Below are 21,816 nucleotides of genomic sequence, written 5' to 3'. Positions count from 1 at the left end.
GCTAGAAATATACTCTTTCATTTTAAAGCTCCGATTTTGACAATGATTCTACTGAGAAACATCACAGTCAGTGAGGTTGAAGTGGACAGTTCAACCACAGACTGTCCATCTCCTCTTGCTATAGCAGCAGGTTGGCAATTTCTGAGAACATTCAGAGATCACCTATGTGTTCTATTAGTACATATGACTTATACATGAATTTTTAACTGTACCTATGCTTTTTAAGTTCTACATGTACTCTATTCTGCATTATGCACTTCGTTTTTCTATACAATTCAACAAAATAATATTTTCATTGTATACCTAATATGTATAAAACTTTTTTTATATATACATTTAAAACATTCATAAGCCATTTATCTACTGCAGTATTTCTCTGGTCCTGTGGTTACACTGACATCTTGTGGCATTAGGAAAGAAACTAGACTGCAATGACAAGGGATTTCTCTCCCTTTCTCTCTCTTTTTTTATTTTTTTATTTTTTGGCTAAGTTATTCGATATGGATTCAGCGTTTATGTTTTTCCAAGGCTTTATCTATACCCAAGATAGCAAAACTATTAAAATACTATACTAACTCCAATGACAGCAAACATTAGTTACTATCAGTGACATTCTTGAAACAATTCACTTTGGTAACCTGACTGGGAAGGATGTAGAATTATTTCAAGAACATCACTGGATAAGTAGGACTGCCCACAGTTATTTATCTCATAATTAAAGTTTATAATTGGAATGGTTATAAAGTAAGACTTTCCTGTCAAGGATAAAGGCATCATTTCAAACCATTTTCTCTATATATTTGGATAGAGTCCCACACTGTGTCTTGGCCATGAATGTTTAGTTTGAAGTAGAGTATTGTATTGATATTTAGGAAAGTTTTTAAATATTTAGAAAAATTAAGAAAAAATGTAACTATGAATTACATTTCTTTCTTATCAAGTACCTCATGTCTACCCAATGACTAACAAGCTTAAAGATGTATACTAATGGGAAAAACCATGGCCTCATGGGCAAAATCCATTAATGTTAGGAATATAACAAAAAAGTTGTGATCAATACCCCAATCTAATTCTACATGTTGCCACTGACAGGTCTCATCATTTCTGATAAAAAGAGAGAATTCTTTTTTTTTTTTTCTAAAGGGGGGGCTTGGGGCAGAGGGAGAGAGAGAATCCCAAGCAGGCTTTACACCAAACGAGGAGCATGACACGAGGCTTGATCCCACAACCCCGAGATCACAACCCAAGCCAAAATCAAGAGTCAGGCGCCTAACCAAATGAGCCACCCAGGCACCCCCAGAAAGAGAGAATTCTAATGGCCAGTTAGACACTGGTGACTATAGCCAGAAAAAGACATCTTTCAATCACATGAAAGTCTTAGACAAAACCCTGAAATTTTACCATCTTATTATATATTATTTTTTCATATGTCTCCTCAGCAACAGAATCAAGACCAACATTTGATTCAGATAGCATACCCCTAAATTTATATCTTCTAGAGCTCTAACACTGAATTCTACCACCTTACGTAATTATCCAATTCACATTTTTGAAACATTCATATAACAGTATTCTCCTTATAGAAAAACCACCTCTGTAAGTATGCTCTCCATGTTAGGGCTTAGAGAAATAAATCATTACACTGAAGAGTCCCTATCAGAGAAAAAGTATATAGCAAACTATCCTTCATCCCAGGGGCTCCTATTTATATAGAAGCAACACTTCTATTTTAGCATACTAACCAGTGAAGATCATTTACAATTAATTGACCAATGGTAATAGTAATTATGAAGAATGAACAGACAACTGCATTAACTATGTATGCAATGATCCAGTTTGACAGCCACACATCCATAATGTACAGCAGTGATACTCAATATTGTTCATAAACTGGCTGTCAATCTGCAAGCTGTCCCCAGTTCTCAACAAGGTAAGATTTGACCAGAATGTAAATCAATTATGTCCCTAAGCACACTGTTTAGTTCCACTGACATTTTTCTTAAAGTGAGACTTCTCATTATAATAAAGGAAGCACTGCACTGATTTACATTCTGGCTTAAGCACCTTATATCAACAAACTGACATTTTGTGTAGCACTGCTCTACAGTATCTAAAGAGAACAGAGATTGCACTATATGGGTGGGGTGGGTGTTGAGGGGAAGCCCATCTAGGTCTATCTCTACCATATACTAGAATATTACATCATTGCAAAATACTGAAATCAAGAATTTTTGTTCTACTTTAAAAATTAATATGGACTTCCAATTTTACTACTGGGCCATAAAGTAAGCATTTTCCCTTACTCTTCTTAGAAAGCATCCAAAAGCAATTAATCCAAAATCAGCAAAGAAAATAAGAAATAAAAACACACTCTCCATTTTTAGCAAAACCGGATCCAGCTAAAACTCCAGACCAAAAACAGGTATAAGAGCTTCCTAAAGAAAGGAGGTCAATCCTGGGTACTTAAGGGAGGAAGGGGAGAGATGTCTCAGCTGTACATCTCAGAAAGAGCTAGCAAAGTAAACTCCTCAAAGGTGAGAGGCTCGCTCTGAGTTGCAAAACATAAATTCCCAGCAGTGGGATAGGATTCATGGGCCGTCAACAGAACATCCTGGACCCAGTTGAAATCTGAAAGTCAGAAGAACAGGGTCTAACCAGGAATCACACAAAGAAACTACATTTGTAATCGTAGTCTGTTTTTGCTTCCATAGAAGGGAAGCTGCATTGCAAAAACCCCACAACTGCCGCCTGTGCCCAGTGACTGGTAAAATAGCTAAATGAACTCAACAACCAAAAACCCTAACTAGGGTTTTTGGAACACTAGCTAGTCTGGAATGTGGCTCTAGCTCCTTCCTATTAAAAATCTCCTAAAAATCACTGACCACGCAAAAACTCACATTTCCAGATGAGTTATCACAAAGGAAGAAGCACAAATCCATACAAAGTTACGAAAAAAAAAAAAGGAAGAAAATTAAAGGAAAAACTATTAGTAGCCCAAAAACAAAACAAAACCAAACAAAACAAACCCTCTTATCATAAAAATATTGCCACAAAGTAATGAAAATTGTAGCTAAAACTTTTGCTGTAATAAAAAAACGTTAAAGAGAAAAAGCATAACACTGACATATAGGAGCTCAGGTAAAAGATGTCTAGATGATAGGAAATTATGTAACATAAACTTGAACAATTTAGAAAAGACCTGGGAAAAAATGAAACAATCATATGAATGCTGTTGAAACTGGAAAAAATGCTACAGGGAATAGACATTTCTGAAAATGAACACAGAGGATTTAAAAAAAAGGAAAAGGAAAGTAAAAAATTTTTAAGAGGGGGTTAGAGAGGAAATAATAGATGTAAAAAACAGGATATCCAACATATGAATAACTGGAGCCCAAAAAGACCATCACAGAAACAGGAGAGACAAATATTTGAAGATGTAATTCCAAAAAGATTTACTAAAATCATAAAATAAAGAAAAACTAAATCTATATATTGAAGGAGCACCTGGCTGGCTCAGTCAGAAGAGTGTGTGACTCTTGATGTCCAGGTTGCGGGTCTGAGCCCCAAGTTAGGTGTAGAGATAGATAGATAGATAGATAGATAGATAGATAGATAACAGATAAATCTATTGAAAGGGTACACCATGTCTCAGAAAAAAATTGATCCAGAAAAGACATGCAAAAATATTGTCACAAGAAAAAAGAAAAGAAAATCAGGCAGGCCTCCAACTTCAACTCTAGAACAGAAAAGATTACTATTAAAAGAACTTCCTAATGAAAGCATGACCCAAGGATTAAACACTTAAGCAAACTGCTGTCCAAATACAAAATCACTATTCAATTATGAACATGCAAAACTCAAGGAACATTATTTCCATAGGTCCTTTCAGAGGACTCTATTAAAGGAAGAATTCAGTTAGCCAAGCAAAGCTGAAAAAGCCATGGTAAAGTAACTGGTGACAAACTTCTAAGCTATTTAACTGGTAACAAACTTCTAAGCTATTTAACCATAGAACTAAGAACTAAGAATAAAATTAGAAGGAAATTAGGATGCCAGAACAGGATTTAAAGTGTTATTACCACTAACCTGCAAATATGATACAACTAACAAAAGTTAGGAAGGGAAGAGAAGAAAAAAAAGTTATATAAGGACAATTTAAGGATAAATATTTCCTCATCTTTAAAAGTTGGCAGTTCAGATCTATTGAATCATGACTTATAAAATGACAGATTACATAAATAGATACATATGTACAGATACATAAATAGATTAACTGTATGAAGGTAAACATAAGATAATAAATATCCTAGTTTCATAATTGCTTAAGAAACAAGATATTGTCTATGTTTTACATAGAAGAGTGTGATATAAAATAATAAAAAGTTACATCAAGAAACATAAAACTAGGGGTGCCTCGCTGGCTCAGTTGCTAGAGCATGTGACTCTTGATCTCGGGGTTGTGGGTTCAAGCCCCACACTGGGTGTAGAGGTGTAGAGATTACTTAAAAAAGTAAAATCTTTAAAAAAAAAAAAAAGAAGAAGAAGAAGAAAGAAAGCACCTGGGTAGTAGGTTAAACGTCTGACTCTTGGTTTCAGCTCAGGCCATGATCTCAGGATCCTGGGATCGAAACCCATGTCAGGCAGGGAGTCTGCTTAAAGATTCTCTCCCTCTGACCCTCCCACCATGCACGCATGATCACATTCTCTTTGCCTAAAATAAATAAATAAATCTTTAAAAAAAAAGGAAACGAACAGAAATTAACATTTTTAAAATATAACTTTTTGGTGAATACCATACTTTTGATCTGGGAAAACTCAAACTTAATTTTCAAGAATATGCCCTCAAGTAAAAATGCTCACGTTACAATCCCTGAAGATGAAAATTAATCTCTGTTGAAAAATCTAAAAATAACTCCAATATAAAGTTTAATTAACATAACACATATTATATATGAATTAGAAACCTCAAAATTGGTAGCACCTCAAAAATTAGCCCTATCAATTATGACCGACTCATGAAAATACTAGTGAAAAGTGAAATATGTTGTGATTTGTTCAATTCTGGAATATATCAGTGGAGTCAGAGTTAAAGGATATGCCACATGAGTTCAAGTATGACACATTTCACAGTTAAATACTGAAATAGGCAGCCTCACATAACACTTTATAAAACACTTTGTTCTTATTAAGCATTCCTGCTATATTTAACACTAAAGGTTACACAGAGTAAGCAGACACAGAAGAACAAAAAATGGAAAATAATCAATCAAAAGCCAGAACTTTGGGGCGCCTGGGTAGCGCAGTCGTTAAGCATCTGCCTTCGGCTCAGGGCGTGATCCCGGCGTTATGGGATCGAGCCCCACATCAGGCTCCTCCGCTATGAGCCTGCTTCTTCCTCTCCCACTCCCCCTGCTGTGTTCCCTCTCTCGCTGGCTGTCTCTATCGCTGTCAAATAAATAAATAAAATCTTAAAAAAAAAAAAAAAAGCCAGAACTTTATGCTATGTGGTTCCCATAAACACTGTTCTATGAAGTCACATTGGGTTGGATTCAAGCCTCCAATTTATCAGTGTTGTTTTATAAATAGCAAAATAAAAAGAATCCACTATATTTATAAATAAGGATACTCTTATTTCCAAAGCAATCAGACAAATCTATCCTTAGACTATTTACTATGTATGTATTTATGAAGCAAGAAAAGGGAGTGGGGAGAGAAGGCAAGAGTAAAAAAAAGAAACAAGGGGGCAGACTCTTTGATAAAATATGAACAAAAAGATGTTCAAGGGCAATTTTCACATGGAAAGAGAAGTTTCCTGAGTTTCCCTTCTTGTGAGGTTTTCTTATTTTGATTCTTACTGCCATCAAACGGAAAAATTTCCTTTTGAACTCATTTTTATAAAAATCTTGATGGGGGCACTTGGATAGCTCAGTCCGTTAAGAGTTCAACTCTTGATCTCAGATCAGGCCTTGATCTCAGGGTTGTGAGATCAAGCCCCACATTGGGCTCCATGCTGGGCATGCAGCTTATTTTTTTAAAAATTAAAAATTAAAAAATAAATATCTTGACAAATTCTGTGTAGAAAATATGTTCTCATCATAAATGGTGGCATAGTATATTTTCTCTCCGCATATAGCCTTCACTTCAGTCATATTCAAACGTCACTGATGTCAATGACTTTTCTAAGTCACCTAGCAAGTTTCCATAGTTCTATATTTATTTTCTACCCCTTAATCCTCCAAGTTTATATTTATAGCCTCCAGCAACAGTCTAGGTGGTAACTGAGCCACCAGGACAGGTACGATAACATATATGGGAATGTAGCTTCCCTTGGGAGGAGAGGAAAATGTACTTCAATACTTCAAAGTTTTAGCAAAGAACAGCTTTGGAAGAGAACTCAAAAGATTGGGACAAAAGCTACACAAGACGGGCAGTCCCCCTTTCTCACTTTAAGTTCAGCTGGTCCAGCCACTCTGTTCGAGACATTATCATCTATAGTTTGTTGCAAACTTTGAGGTGTCCTAGATTTTGTTTCTATAAAAGAATCTCTTCCATTATAGACTGAAACATGGATGATTATGGTTATTTAAATATTTATACAGGTAAGCAAAGCAGATTGCTGAAGTTTGTCGTATTATTTACGGGGCAAGCAGACGCTGGTGCACGGATCACCTAAGTGAAGAGTCATATGTCCATCCCTTGACCCTGTTGTTCTTGCAAAAGCTGAAGGTATACTTTCCCTTTTTAAAGAAATACTCTACTTCCAAACAAGGGCCTAATACAATAGATGCTGTACTTGAGCACATAAAAGTACCACATCTTCAAGAGGTTAACTGCCTTGCTTGAGTCAAATTATTTTTTGTATTAGCCAATATAAAGCATAATTAGGTCAGTCAGTTTGCTGCCAAAGAAACTAAATAAATCCTGTTACTAAAAATAAGTGATTTAAAGTTATTCACTGGTTTGAATTATCTTAGCAACTGTTCTTTCAGTAACATAAAAAATTACAAGTTAACTATATCCTAAAATAGAAATCACAAAAACTGCATCTCTAATTTTCTCCAAACACTTATATAAGTAAGCACAATACTGAATTTCATAAATGGGACTATTATATTTTGAAACTGTAAACTAAATTACCAAACTAGCATTTCTCAAATTGTTCCATGGAATGTTAATGTTCTCTGAGATTTTTCTAAGTGTTCCACGAAGAAAAAGATGATTATGGTCAAATACACCTCAAAATGCTGGGTTAAAGTTAAAACAGGTATTGTTTTATAACAAGTCTGAGACACGCTTTCCCTCACCAAACAATTTACTAAATGCCACCATATACCAGGCCCTTATCTGGGTTTGGAGGTTACAACAGTGAACAAGAGAAATAAAATGCCTGCTCTCATGGAGCATTCTTAGTAGTGGAGAGGACAGTCAACTAACAAAAAAGCAAATAAATACAATACAGCCAGTGAGAAGAGCTATGAATACATGAAAATGGGATAACAGAGGGCAGAAGATACTTCTCTTTAGATGGACACATTAAGCGACAGAGCTAATGTTTTTTGTTTCCTCAATTAGGGAATACAGTACACAGTATCTCCCAAACACAAGTTTATCACGAACCCTTTTGTCAATGAACAACTATTAATTCTATTAATAGCTCATCAAATCAATTCTAGAGGGGCATCTGGGTGGCTCAGGCGTTAAGCATCTGCCGTTGGCTCAGGTCATGATCCCAGGGTCCTGGATCAAGCCCCATGTCAGGCTCGGGGCTCTGCTGGGAGCCTGCTTCTCCCTCTCCCACTCCCCCTGAGTATGTTCCCTCTGTCACTGGCTGTCTCTCTATCTCTGTCAAATAAATAAATAAAACCTTAAAAAAAATATCAATTCAAAAAGTACTTGTCTAACCAATATGCAGACAACAGCAGGATCAAGACTCAAATATAGCTCTTCTGATCCTAAATACAGTGGTTTTGTATCCTCTTCATCTATAAAAACAGAAATAATAATAGTACGTATCTCAGAATCGTCGTGAAAATTATGACGTCAGCTAATTCATGTAAAACACCTGACAGAGGGTATGGTATATACTCTGCTCAATAAATGTTATAGTTACTATTAATACAGTTACTATGCACATCTTCCTCTGTTATCCCAAGGAGACTAATATTGCCTTCTTTTAATATCTTGAACACTTTATTTCTACCTCTTTTACAGGACATAATTAATTTCATTCACTCCTCTATATGGTAGATTTCTTAAAGACAGCAACCCAAACAGACTGCGCACGGCTAGGCCACAATGAAAACTTACTATGTAGTTGTGTACACAATATCCAAAGTGGGTTAAATGTGCATGTGAAAAAAAAAAAACCTTATATAAAAAAGCAATCTCCCCTCAAGGAAACACGAACCATATTACAGCAAGGCTTCCATGAAACATCTTCGTAATTATGCATTTTACCTATTCAAAATACTTTCATATATTAACATCACCAGTAATGGGTCATATTCTTCCTGATAAGATATACTAAGATACCGTTTCATTTCTTTGATATTCCTGCCAAAAATGCATAACCAGAATTTTATCAAGAAAAAACATCAGACAAACCCAAACTGGAAAACACTGTACAAAATAAATGACCTGAACCCTTCAAAAATGCTAAAATAAAAAAAAAAAAGTTAAACTCATAAAAGATAAAGAGTGAAAATCTGTTCCTAATTACACGAGGCTAAAGGGACATGAGACATAACAGCTAAATTTAACAAATGATCCTGGACTAACGAATTTTGTTATTGTTGTTACAAAGGACATTAGTGGAACAACTGGCAAAACTGATTAGGAACTGGAGATTAAATAACAAATCTGTATCAATGTTAACTTCCTGATTTTGATCAGGATTTTGATTATATGACAGTCATATAAGACAATTTCATTGCTTTTAGGAAACTCATACTGCAGTATTTATAGGTAAAGAAGCATTATGTCTACAATTTAATCTCAAAGGGTTCAGAAAAATACACAAATAAATACAGAGAAAGAAAGAAAATCATGATGTGAACACAGCAAAAGAACAAGATTTGGGTGAAAAGTACTCTAAGAGTCCTTTGTACTATGAAAACATTTCCAAAAGTCTGAAATTATTTCAAAACGAAAGGTCTAAATACAAAAGTAATGGGTGACAAAAAGGAAAGATGGCAAATAATCACATGAAAAGATGTTCAACATCATTAGCAACCAGGAAAAGTGCCAACTAAAACCACAATGAGACGTCACTAAAAGCAAAAAAGAAAAATTTGTCAATACTAATTGTTGGTGAGCAGGTGGGGCAACTGAAGCTACCAAACATTACTGGAGGGAGGGAATGCAAACTGTATAGTCACTTTTTAAGAAACTTCAGAATTGTTTTACAAAGTTAAACATACACTTACCACATGCCTCAACAATCCTAGGCATTAATACAAGAGAAATTAAAACTTACATTCATACAAAATCTGCATGCAAATGTTTGTAGCAATTTATTCATAATCACCAAATACTGAAAACAACTCAAATGTCTATCAACCAGTAAATGGATAAATTGTGGTACATTCATATCATGGAATTCTACTTCGCAACAAAAAGGAATGAATTCTTGATAATACGACATGTATGAATCCCTAAAGCATTATGCTAAATGAAAGAAGTCAGCCTCAAAGGTTACTTGTTGTATTATTCTATATATATTTATGATATTTTGCAAAAAAGCAAAACATAGGAAGAAAAAATAGATCAGTGGTTGTTAGAAAGAAGGCTGATTAAAAATAGGCAGCATGAAATTAAAATAACATGATGGAATTTGGGGGGCTGGGAAGCGATGGGACTGTTCTGTGTCTTGACTATTACTGTCATTACACAATTTTATGCACAAATCAAAACTCACAGAACTATATACTAAAAAGAATAACTTTTACTATATATAAATTTTAAGTATACATTATACTCAAAAGAAATAAAGTACTTTCATTGGCACCTCATTTTATTCTCAGTCCAATAAAAACTATGTAGTTACTATACTCTCATTTTACACGTGAGGAAACTAAAGTACAGCAAATAAGTGTACATACAAATTACATATGGTAGGACCAAAATTGTAGTCCAGATATACTGATGCTACACAAATGTTTTATTCTCTTAATTTTCTCATGTTCCACTAAACTTTATGGGCCACAATGTCCCTAAAGACAAAAAGGATCAAAGGGAGGAAAAATAGGATCAAGGGCAGGAAGAGAAGAAAAAAAGGTAGTGGAAGTGTGCCCTTTAGAATTTGACCTTTGTCCTTAAGGAAATTAAAAATAGTCCATAATTGAACACGTCTGAATAGTGATCTATATAGGCAACAAATTAACTGGCATTAAAGGATTAGCTGGTGATTTCTTCCATAAAACCTCAAATTCTTAATACAAAGATAAAGCAAAAGCAAACAAAACATTCACAGGTAACCTTGTAACTACTGCCGCAATTTAAGCTAGCCAAAGTCTTCAGAACAATACTGAGAACAACAATGATGGTGACTACAATTCAGAACAGATTTTACAACTTTAAATAAATGTTTAAAAATATTTCCAGATGCTAACACCCAAGGGTGGAAAACAATAGGGATACCTTTTCGGTTTCAAAATCGAAGAAATGGCAATTATAATTGTTTGCAAAGGAAAACACTGTAAGTACAACAGCTTGGGGGAAAATTAAGTTTAGTTTCTTTAACAAAAAATAAAAATAAAAAATAAACAATTACATCTGTACCAAAAATAGCATACTTCACCTAAAAACAGTGGCGTGGTTTCCTCTAATGTAGTTGCGTTAGGATCTGCCCCAGCTTCTAAAAGAATCTGTACAATCTTCCAATGTCCTTGACTTGCAGCAAGATGTAATGCACAGAAGCCCTCAAAAGTCTTTGTCTTAATGTAGTTTTCAGATGAATCTATGTAAAAATAAAAAAATGTTAACTGGGAAATATTGCTGCTATTTCTTGTGATTAAAAAGCAAAGATTCCAAGAAGAATTTAATTAAATATTTAAATATAATTATAAATGGGAGGTCTGAGTTTAAAACTCTCTAGAAAATCAAGAAAAAAGTTCTACAGGGGTCATGGTATGAAAAGCTCTCTGGTATTCTTAACATACAAATTCTGCCCGCAAACTCATTTTCTATTCTCTAATTTTTGGTGGGTAGGGGAAGGGGGGTGGCAGGAGTTGAAAGGTAACACAAAAGCAAGATGTGAAGAGGATGTAGCACCAAATATTTGCTTAAGCAAGATATACTGAAACATTAATAAATTTGATTTTTTTTAATTTCTAAGTTTCTATGGGAGAAATTGGTCTCATCTCAAGCATTACCTTCTTGTACTCAACTAGTAAAATGAAGGTAGTTTAAAATACTCCTTTACTAACCTAAGACTACAGTCTAATAGTTAATGAAGATTGCATTTCTAAAATAAAATGCACTCCAAAGAAATCAAACATACAACTTCTAAGAAACTTATGAATTAATTTACCTTAAGGTTTTCGGGGTTTATTGTTATGAAAATCTCACAGTTCTGGTAACATTATAATTATGTAAATAATGTCTACATTAAAATTTTGTAACTCCACAGCAAAATATAATATTGAAGTCACCTTGAGGCTATAAAGTCACTTTGAAAAGTGATTTCCTTACCTTTACTCCCAAAACAATAAAATTCTAAACCCACAATAAAAGAATGGTCTGTTAAGGTGAATGGTGAAGGCATTTTGAGGCTATAAAATTTTTTTTTAAACTTTAAGCAATGTTTTCTTGAAACACCAGGCTTAAAACTAATGCTCCTGACTAAAATAATCATCTGTTTTAAGTAATTCTTATAACGTAACTCACTGATGAAATTGGCAAAAATATAATAATATTCAAATAACAGCTTGTAAGCATACTTTTTTAAAAAGCCCAAACTTTACATATGCTCAACTAAATCGCAAGATAGAACAGTTATATTTTTAATGTTTGTATCACAAAAACAGTGTCTCCCAGATTAGTGAGAAACTAATATTCAGATATCCACAAAACTATAAGGTTAAGACAAAAACTAGGAACACAAAGATATATATATAGATAAACAGAGAGCTCCAAATGGGAAATCTGAATATTACAAAGATGCTCATTCTTCCCAAAATAATTAATAAATTTATTATAATTCTAATCAAAATGCCAAAAGAGCTGGCTGTTGTTTGGTTAGCTGGTTTACTTGGTAAAGTGACCGAAGTTCATAGGGGTAGGGGAGGGCAGATAAGAATAAAAAAGAAGTTAGAAAAATAAAGAAAGCAAGTACTGAGAGGAGACTAGACTTACTCTATATACTAAACCGGGCCTTAAAGTTAGAATAAGTAAAATAATGTGGCATTGACACAAGGGCAGAGGAGGGTACCCATGAGGGAGAGGAGGAGGAGGAGCCAGCAGAAGCAAAAAGAGGCAAAGAGATGATGGCTGAACGGTAGCCAACCTAGGCCAATGTTGGGTCAGATGCTGAGGAACCTTCTTTTAGAAAAGAAGGATGTTCTCTTCCACTGGGAAAGAAGAAAAAGAGATAAGGCTTAATCCTAGCCATTTAAAATACTATACGGCACACAGAGTGAACCTTACCTAATGTATGCAATTAAAAAAAAAAAAAAAACCAACCAGGAAGGGGCAGTGGGGAAATCTCAGGATAGAATGGGGGCTGTGACAAAAGCATCTAACTGGATTACAAATGGATGACGCTTTAGCAAATGGTTTCATCGTGACTAGAAACCGTAAGGCTAAAGACAAAAGGAGTGTACATACGCACTACAGTCTAGTTGGTAAAGTTGTTTTTCATAGGGAAAAAGATTAACAATTCTGAAACCACTATATGTGTACAATAAATCGGATAAGCAAATGAATGTATGGTAGCTAGTGATGGTCTCACTTTTGGAAAGGGAGGTTACAGAGAAGTAAAGGAAGAAGGCTAGAATGAACCACGATACGGGATTAGAATCCAGACATCAGTATGAACTTGTATTTAGCTGTAATACAGATACAGATGGACAGACAGAAATACTTTTAAGTATGTGTATATACAGGGGTCATAATAAATACATTTCCTAGCTCTGTCTGCTAAAGGGGCTTAAAAATAAAGACGTGCCAGGAGCCATAAGCACACTCAGTGCCCAGATCTTAATTTTGAGTACCATTCTCCAATAAAAGGAACCAGGGCTCTTAAGAAAATGGCTGATTCTAGGGCTGGCACAAAGAACATACAAAATGAGCCTGGAACATCTTCCAGGTTCAGCAAGTTTAAAAAGTGCTCAAAAAAACAAAACATGGAGAGGGGAGTGTGGGGGGCGGGGGAGGGGGTGCCTGGGTGGCTCAGATGGTTAAGCGTCTGCCTTTGGCACAGGTCATGATCCCAGGGTCCTGGGATGCAGCCTTTTCTTAGGCTCCCTGCTCAGCAGGGAGTCTGCCTCTCCCTCTGCCCCTCCCCCTGCTCCTTCTCAATCTCTCTCTCTCACTGTCTCATTCTCAAATAAATAAAATCTTTAAAAAAATAAAAACATGGGGGCATGTCAATGAAACACAAGAGCCAATCTGAAATGGCATTCAACGACAAAAGCTAGAACAATCTGAGCAATAAAATAAGTAACATCATATTCAATAATAACCCAATATATAAAATTAATACATGAGTCCTGGCAGATATAAATGATTGAATAAATGGAAGATAGGAGATATTCTAAATATCAGAAAAATTCCATATAATTTATGTAGATACACCCCCCTCAAGGAAGGGAGCTGAATTCCCACCTGAGTGAGGACCACCCTTAGTGATTTGTGCACACACCCATCTTAGGGAAGGGAAACAAAAACACCTGTGCAATTACCTACGAAATAAAAAAAACGCACTTCTCAGGACAAAAAACAGTGAAGTCAGTTAACTACTGAATTGAGATCTGAAAAGATTTTACCTATAGAAAAAATAGATACATTTAAGTAGCTAACTCTAAAACCACTGGACCAGGAAACTAACATGGTTTGGCAAACATAATGGATTTGGAGTTAGAAGATTTGGGCTGCAATCCTGGCTCCACCAATTCTATTTGGATTACCGTTTGGGTAAATGACTCAAACTCTCTGAAGCACAGGTTCCGAAACAGTAAAACAGATAAAACAGCTGGCCTAAACCCTCACAGGGGTTCAACAGAATTACAATACTTATGTACTGGCACAGTTGTTAGAAATTTGGGAAAGTCTCCGAAACACCATTTTAAAGATTTGTTTATTTGAGGGGCGCCTGGATGGCTCAGTCAGTTGAGCAGCTGCCTTCGGCTCAGGTCATGATCCCAGGGCCCTGGGATCGGGCTTCCTGCTCAGCAGGGAGCCTGCTTTTCCCTCTCCCTCTGCCTGCTGCTTCCTTCCCCTACTTGTGCTTGCTCTCTGTCAAATAAATAAATAAAATCTTTATTAAAAAAAAATACTTGTTAGTGATATGCTACAATTAAGTACAAGACTTAAAGTGACCTTTAGTCGGTAAGTGGTTTAATACTGAATTGCATGATTAACTGCCACTGAAGATTATTGTCCTCCAAGATGAACAGATGCATGAAATCTCAGTATCTATTATATAAACTTCCAATACAGGAAAGAAGACAAGCAAATTTGTTATTTATATTAATACTTTAAATAGAAAGTTAAAGTGAAAAACTATACATGCATATTAAATTTCTAAGTAATCCATACCACAATTGAACGCTCTTCTCCAACTTGAATGAGGAGACCATGTATGATTCTTAGGCTAGATTCTGGATCTAAACTGAAGAGACAGTAAATCAAAACCTTTCTAAATATCTAAGATGCTTCCATTCTTTTTGTGTAGGCCTGAGCACTTTCATAACTTTAGTACACTAATAAAAGGCATGTTTTAAGAATCTCTGGCCGTTCACTAATATTAAATGAAGTTCAAGGAGACAGAAATTATATAATAAAAGACACTTTAACGTATACCATATGTATATCAGCAGAGCTACAAAGGACAAGAGAGTTATGAATTAAATAAAACACAGGTATAGCAAGTATAAAGAATAACAGCAATGTCAAACTTGCTTTGGAAACTTCTAAGATTAACCCATAATACCGAGTTAACTGGTACAGATATAAAGATATCACTATCACCAATAAGCAGAAAAGATCTTACTTCACTCCTCAAGACTAAAACCCTCTGTACTTCATCATCATTTTAAAATACATCCTCACATGTAGCTGTAGACTAGCTAGACCTTTTACAAAGTAGTCAGCTACCATTCCTCACTGGTCAATGTTCCTGAACTTGAGTCATCCAGATGAGTTTAAATTGTAATCTTTTTTAAAAGGGAGGGAATCTAGGGACACTAGGGTGGCTCAGTCAGTTAAGCATCTGCCTTCAGCTCACATCATGATCCCAGGGTCCTGGCATCAAGTCCCACACTGGGCTCCTTAATCAACAGGGAGCATGCTTTTCCCTCTGCCTGCTGCTCCCCCTGATTGTGCACTCTCTCTCTGACAAATAAATAAAATCTTTTTTTAATTAAATAAACAAATATTAAATAAAATAAAAATAAAAGTATGGACTGAATAAAGTAGGGACTTTAGTTAATCTACAAAAGGGAAGATGGGCCATAAGAACACATAAAACATTTTTTAAAGTGACCAATAGGCTATATAGCCTTTCTGCCTCATTCTGATTTTTTTCTAGTTAGTGAATTAAATAATCAGATCCGATAGAATTTTGGACATTAGTTCCAACTACAGAGAACAACCAAAGTCATGGAAGACTGAGACCAAAACGTCACCTCCTCCAAAAACAAGTCATACAGCTGCTTCCTAGTCTCTGCACACCCTACTTTCTAATCCTTGTGTAAAAACTACGTGTAAACCAGATTTATCTGAAGTTTATTTCATAACAGTGAACTCTAATAAAAATACAGTGAGAACATTTTATTTGACCATTTATATCAACTATTCACATAATTAACTATGTGTGGCTATCTTATCCTTCAGAAACATCAAGCCTAAAAAAGAATAGTCATTAAAAATGAAGGTGATACTTAAAATTTCTGACAGAAAACATAGATGACTTGAATAGCCGATTCAAACACATTTAATCAAAACATGCCTAAGTTTATTCTGCAGCTATAGGGAAAAAAACTGTAACATAAACAATACTGTTCTGGTGTGGGGAGAAATAACATTATATTGGGAATGATCTTTCTGACTAGAAAAGAGTATTTAAATTCATGCCTTTATTTATCACTAGAGATAGTCTGGGAACTCAAGCTATAGAATTAACTTCAAACAAATCTGAAAACACATATCAAAGTTTTTAAAATTTGAGGCATAAATTCTATTTTTCTAATATCTCTTAACAGTCAACTATAACAGACTCTAGAACATGTGCCTAGCAGTCATAACAAACTTCCTGTATTATGATTGGGGGAATTTAGCCTTGCCATTCCTCATTCCTTAAAAGAAAACAAATAAAAATCAATGCCAAAAATAAAATGGAAGGATTATTTCCTTTCCCAACCATGAAGCCATGAGTTAGTAATTCTGATGAACACCAGAAGTCTAAATTTTGAGTAGCTATACCTGTGATGACAAGTACATAGGGAAGAAGAAACGGAATTCCCATGATCAATGAAATGTAAACAGTTCACTGAGTGTTACAACAGTTATACTCAATCTCAGTTTAAATTAACTAAATGCTAAAAACGTGTACTTTGATTAAATGTTGGAAGCATGCCATAGTGAAAACCAGTGGGCTTTAGAATCAGAGAGAAATGGGTTCTAGTTTATTAATCAATCTTTGGACAAGTCAACTTCTCTGAGCCTTGGTAAACCTCTCATTAATAAAATGGGGATAACAATGCCTCAAGAGCTGTTTGGTACATATTAAATAATATAAATCAAGCATCTAGTACAATGACTGTTACAAAGCAGTGCTCGCTCACCATTATGCACCCCTCACACTGGCCTACCATCTTCTGTCACAATCTCTCATTTAGTCCCTTTTACAGAGTCCTTTTCTCAATAGTGAACTGACAAATGTATCACTGGCTCTCAGAAAGGGGAAAAAAAAAGCCCAAATTTTCAGCTTTGGTTTAAAGCATTGGCTGATTTCTGCCATGTAAATATTCCCACTTGACTGATTTCAGGTAAGAAGCACGAAGTCAACTGAATGCAGAGTTGGAAAGAGAGGCACAATAGCACACGGCCACTCTCTGTCCCATTACCCTTCTATCCTCTCCACAACACCTTTACATTTTGAAATTATCTTGTTTAATTATTTAGGTATTGTCTGTCTCCCCTGACAGGAATATAAGCACCATAAAGGCAGAGACCTTGTCTATCCTATTCTCTACTGTGACCTCAGATTAAAAAAAAAAAAAAAAAGTAATTGGAAAGATTTCTGAAATTAAGGAAACTGAAAAGTATTTAAAAAAAAGACGACTAATTCAACCAAAGCACTCACACCCTCAGCTCCAGTAACATTGTTCCTTTTGTTTGGAAAAGGAAAAAGGAATAAACATGACTGTAACTACCAAATGCTTAATTTAAAGAGCTCAGACAATAAAAATGGGCCAGGCACAGCAAGTTATATATCAAGAACAACATTTATAGATGTCCAGCTGAAACACCATACTTATAACCCAAGGCAGGCAATCTTACCATTCTTAATAATGCATAGGCAGTTCTTTTACAGTCATAGAAAAGGAAAACAAATACTACCGTTAATAAATCACATATTACCATTTTTTTATGTTTTATTAATCAGGCTTATAGGCCCAGCCTCCCATACCTTGAATTTACTTTACCTGTATGAATTAACATCCGTAAACATTCTACAGAGTTGTGATAAGCTGCTTCATGAATTGGCATCCATCCCCTGTTATCAGCAACATCAATGCTATGTCCCTTTTTGAGCAGTTTTCTTAAGACTTTAACATTGCCTTCCCTGGCAGCAAGTCCAACCGCGGAGCATGTAGCAGAGTAAGCCTCTGTAAAATCCATTCTTCTGACCAGTCTACAAAACAAGACAAAAAGAAAACACTATAGACAATAAAACAACACTGCACTCCTAGAGATTAGCAGATCAAAGCAGGCCTGTCCTGCATCTGTCACAGACTGCTGAGGAAAAGCCTGAGGTGGAGAAAGCGACCCGTCATGCCACAGCCTCTGCTAGAGTCTAAACCAGGAAGTGTCTCTGGGGATTTGGGATTCCCTGCAATGTTTTTATTAAAGATATCAAGAGTTTTAAGTGTTCTATCATTCTACTGGAAATGTCTGAGCAGCTCCTTCCTGCAGGCTTCTGCTCCCGTTCATACCCACCAAAGTGCATTCACTGGAACTCTGTGGATGAAGGAGCTAAACACCTCCAGTTAATCCCAAACATGTACTCTGTTAACTAACCGCAATGCTCAGCCTCAAGAATTAATTTGTAGTCCTCTCCAGGAAAAAGCTAACCCCCAAAAAGCTAGAAAAGGAATGAACAAAGGAAAAAACAAAGATAAGTAAAATTGTAGTTTTTCTCCTGATCCTTTGCAAAAGGGGCTACACATTTATGTTTGCTTTCCTTGATCAAACAGTCCCACTGATGGAATATACTGAATATACTGAAACGAATAAGAGCATCATAAAAAAATGAGTCCATCTTTCCTATACCAGCCCAAAAAGTTCTTGACAGCATTAGTGTCTCTTCCTCATCATCTCCCTCCAAAGTTCATTCCATGTTCCCCCAGTATAGCTCTCAGTATATGATAGCTCTCACAATGACAGCTTCTTGTTAATCACACCATGAGGCTAAGTTCAGGATTCTCAGGGGAAGAGTTACCTCAGGAGGGCAGTCCCTCTCAGTAAAACTCCTAGCCCAGCCTTCCTGAGTTTTTCTAATGATCTTAGGAGGTCGTTCAGGAAATGCCAACATGTCTAGTCCAATACAAGTGAAAAACTTTCTAGAACCACATTCTAAATAATTTATCCAGAAAATGAAGGTTTAAAAGAAGTTAAGGGTCGCCTGGGTGGCTTAGTCGGTTAAGCATTTGCATTCAGCTCAGGTCATGATCCCAGGGTCCTGGGATGGAGCCCCATGTCAGGCTCCCTGCTCGGTGGGGAGTCTGCTTCTCCCTCTCCTTCCGCGGCTCCCCCTGCTTGTGTTTGCTCTCTCTTTCTCTGTCAAATAAATAAATAAAATCTTTAAAAGGAGAAGTTAAAAGAAAGTACACAGCATTTCCTGTAGAAAATTTAAATTTATCCACGGTCACATTTAAATATAAAGCTATAACTGCATAAGTTGATTCTATAGTGTGCCAAACAGCTAACAGTAGCTATAGATTAATCTGATTGGATCAACTGGTCCCTTACTAGGAAAGTGAAGATATTTATTACAGAACATTTAATTATGCAGTTGACGGTTATTTACTGTGCACCAACTAGCTAATCAGCAATGTGGCGGATATAAAGATGACACAGACTTATTTACAGTCTCATAGAAATGATAAATACATGTTATTCAAAACAAAAGGAAGAAAGTGCTCCAAGAGAAGTACAGATGAAGAGCCCTGGGTAGTCAAAGAAGGGAGAAACTATTTCAACTTGTGAGGGATGTGAGCTGGGCCCTAAAGTACAGAAGGATCTGACAAAGAGAAAAAGGGCAGAAGAGCATTCGCAGGTAGAAGAAACACAACCAACATTATGTAAATGAACAAGCAAGGGTGAAGAAGGGACAGTGAATAAGGGAAACAATCAGTTCACTTTGGAAGGAAGATTAGCTAAACAAAGAACAGGAGGAAAAGGAGCTTACAGAGGTAGCTGAAGGCCAAACTGCGGGGAATCTGGAATGCTAGGCTACACTTCGTTGAAAGATACTAATTTCCAGCTAAGGCCATTATGTCCAAGTTCCTCAAAAAAGAACAGACCACATATTTATGGCAATTTATGGCATATTCATGTAATAAAAAAAAAACTGTTTCTATGTAGGAAAAACACAAACATTCATAAGAATACCCCTCCAAAGACATTAAAAAACAGCATTTGAGTAAAAACAAGTATGAATCCCTTTCCAAATTTTACTGGCTTTTCTCACAGTTACAAATAATATTAATGGATCTAGATTAACAGGCAATAACCTGAAAAAAAAAAAAAAAACATCAGAACTGGTAATATCTTTGAGCTTAAGGGAAGAAGCAGCCAAAAGAAATGCATTATAATAGCAGAATCACTCCACTCAACCCTTAATACCAACATGCATACACTCTGCAACATCTCCTTTTATAAAAATCTTCGCATGTTCTTAACTAAATGAGAACAAGGTCAAACAACCAAATGTGATGTATAAACCTTAAACGGATCCTGGATGGTGAAAAAAGTATCAAAATATCAGCTACAAAAACCAACTGTGAGACAATTAAGGAAATTTGACTACGTAATAGATATTTGATGATGTAATTTTGTTAGTTTTCTTAGATGTGATAATGGCATTATGGTTATTAGGAGAAAGTCCTTATTCTCTAAGTATTTAGCAGTGAAAAATAACACATGTAACTTACTTCAAATGTTTTAAGATTAAAAAGTACATATAGAGAAAAAAAAGCAAAGTAGCTGGCAAAATGTCAATTATTGGATCCATGTGGAGAGTATATGAGTGATTACTATACTTTCCAAAAATTTCTTCTGTATGTTTGAAATTTTTCAATTTCTTAAAAGTTCAAATAATACTCTTTGAATCTGGGTTTTTTTTTATTCTTTTATGTAGCTAAAGACCACGAAACAGAAATCCTCAAGAAAGAACAAGAAATTTGCTAAAGCTTCTCTTTTCACACACAGAAACACAGCCATGCTGGTCCAAGTGAGTTTCCTAAAAAATATTCTGCAGCAGTAGTTCTAACCAGCAGGTCTTAACATTTTTTACAATCTTGACCTGTTGGAGAAGCTCATTTAAAGCTATAAAGCTTCTCCCCGAGAAGAATGCACACAGACCGCAAATTCTGTATACAATTTCAGGTTCCACATATCGCTTCCAAAGCCTGTGCATGAGGCAAGAACCTTTGCCTACCCTTTTCTGAGTGAGCTGCTGAGAATAGTAAAGATGAATAAGGTCGTTTTGCGTGTAAAATTTAAATGTGAGTTGAAACAACTGTAGCTCTTTCGCAGACGTAAAAGTTCTGTGGTAAACTTTCTGCTTTATGTGAAAAGCACACATGCAGGAGTCTTTGGCGTTAGTTTGTTGTTTTTTTGTTTTGTTTTGTTTTTTGTTTTTTTTTTTTTTTTTTAAGTGTAAAGCCAAATACGGCACTCACAGTCTGTGCTCCTCTGGCTACTGCTAAATTGGCAGAAACCCAGTTTTCAAAGAACAAAATGTCCTCCTACATGCCAAACGCGGTGCCCGTATATCTCTTCCCGGTATCTAGACTATACCAGCAGCGACTCCAGGCGCTTCGCTTCTCCGTGTACCGGTTCGAAAGAAGCGGACAGTTCCAATCTCAGAGCCACAAATCCCAGGAAAGGGTTGTGGATATTGTAGTCCTCCGCACACGCGCACCAGAAGGTTACGGTGCGTTGCAGAGACTACAAAAGAATCCATTGCTTAGCATACGGAAGGTTAATTCTTGATACTCTAAGTAACGAAACGAAATAATGCTGACCCAGTCGGAAGACGCCCCTCGAACTACATGTCCCAGTGTGCTTTGCGCTCCCGAGCACGCCGTGAGACCACTGCGCCTGCGCCTGCGCCCGCCCAGCCGGTTACTTGCGTCGGCTAGGCTGCAA

The 21,816-nt window shown here is 35.9% G+C and overlaps 1 protein-coding gene across 3 annotated transcripts in view; it reads right to left on the bottom strand.

Moving 5' to 3' along the window:
• ASB3 (ankyrin repeat and SOCS box containing 3) overlaps positions 1-21,816 on the bottom strand; it is a 101,803-nt gene that overhangs the window by 55,799 nt on the left and 24,188 nt on the right. For 2 of the 3 annotated variants that reach the window (XM_008699855.2, XM_040623489.1), the window contains exons 1-3: positions 21,418-21,557; positions 17,868-18,076; positions 10,799-10,957 (exon numbers count right to left, since the gene is read on the bottom strand). In XM_008699855.2, coding sequence (XP_008698077.2) covers positions 10,799-10,957; positions 17,868-18,063 — 355 coding nt within the window. In that variant the 5' untranslated portion in view covers positions 18,064-18,076; positions 21,418-21,557. Of the gene's footprint in view, positions 1-10,798; positions 10,958-17,867; positions 18,077-21,417; positions 21,558-21,816 lie in introns of those variants that run through there. The other variant, XM_008699857.2, reaches the window with a different exon arrangement.

This window comes from Ursus maritimus, unplaced genomic scaffold (genome assembly GCF_017311325.1).
Source record: "Ursus maritimus isolate PB19 unplaced genomic scaffold, ASM1731132v1 scaffold_6, whole genome shotgun sequence".
Lineage (NCBI taxonomy): Eukaryota > Metazoa > Chordata > Mammalia > Carnivora > Ursidae > Ursus > Ursus maritimus.
This window is presented reverse-complemented; position numbering and strand designations above follow the sequence as displayed.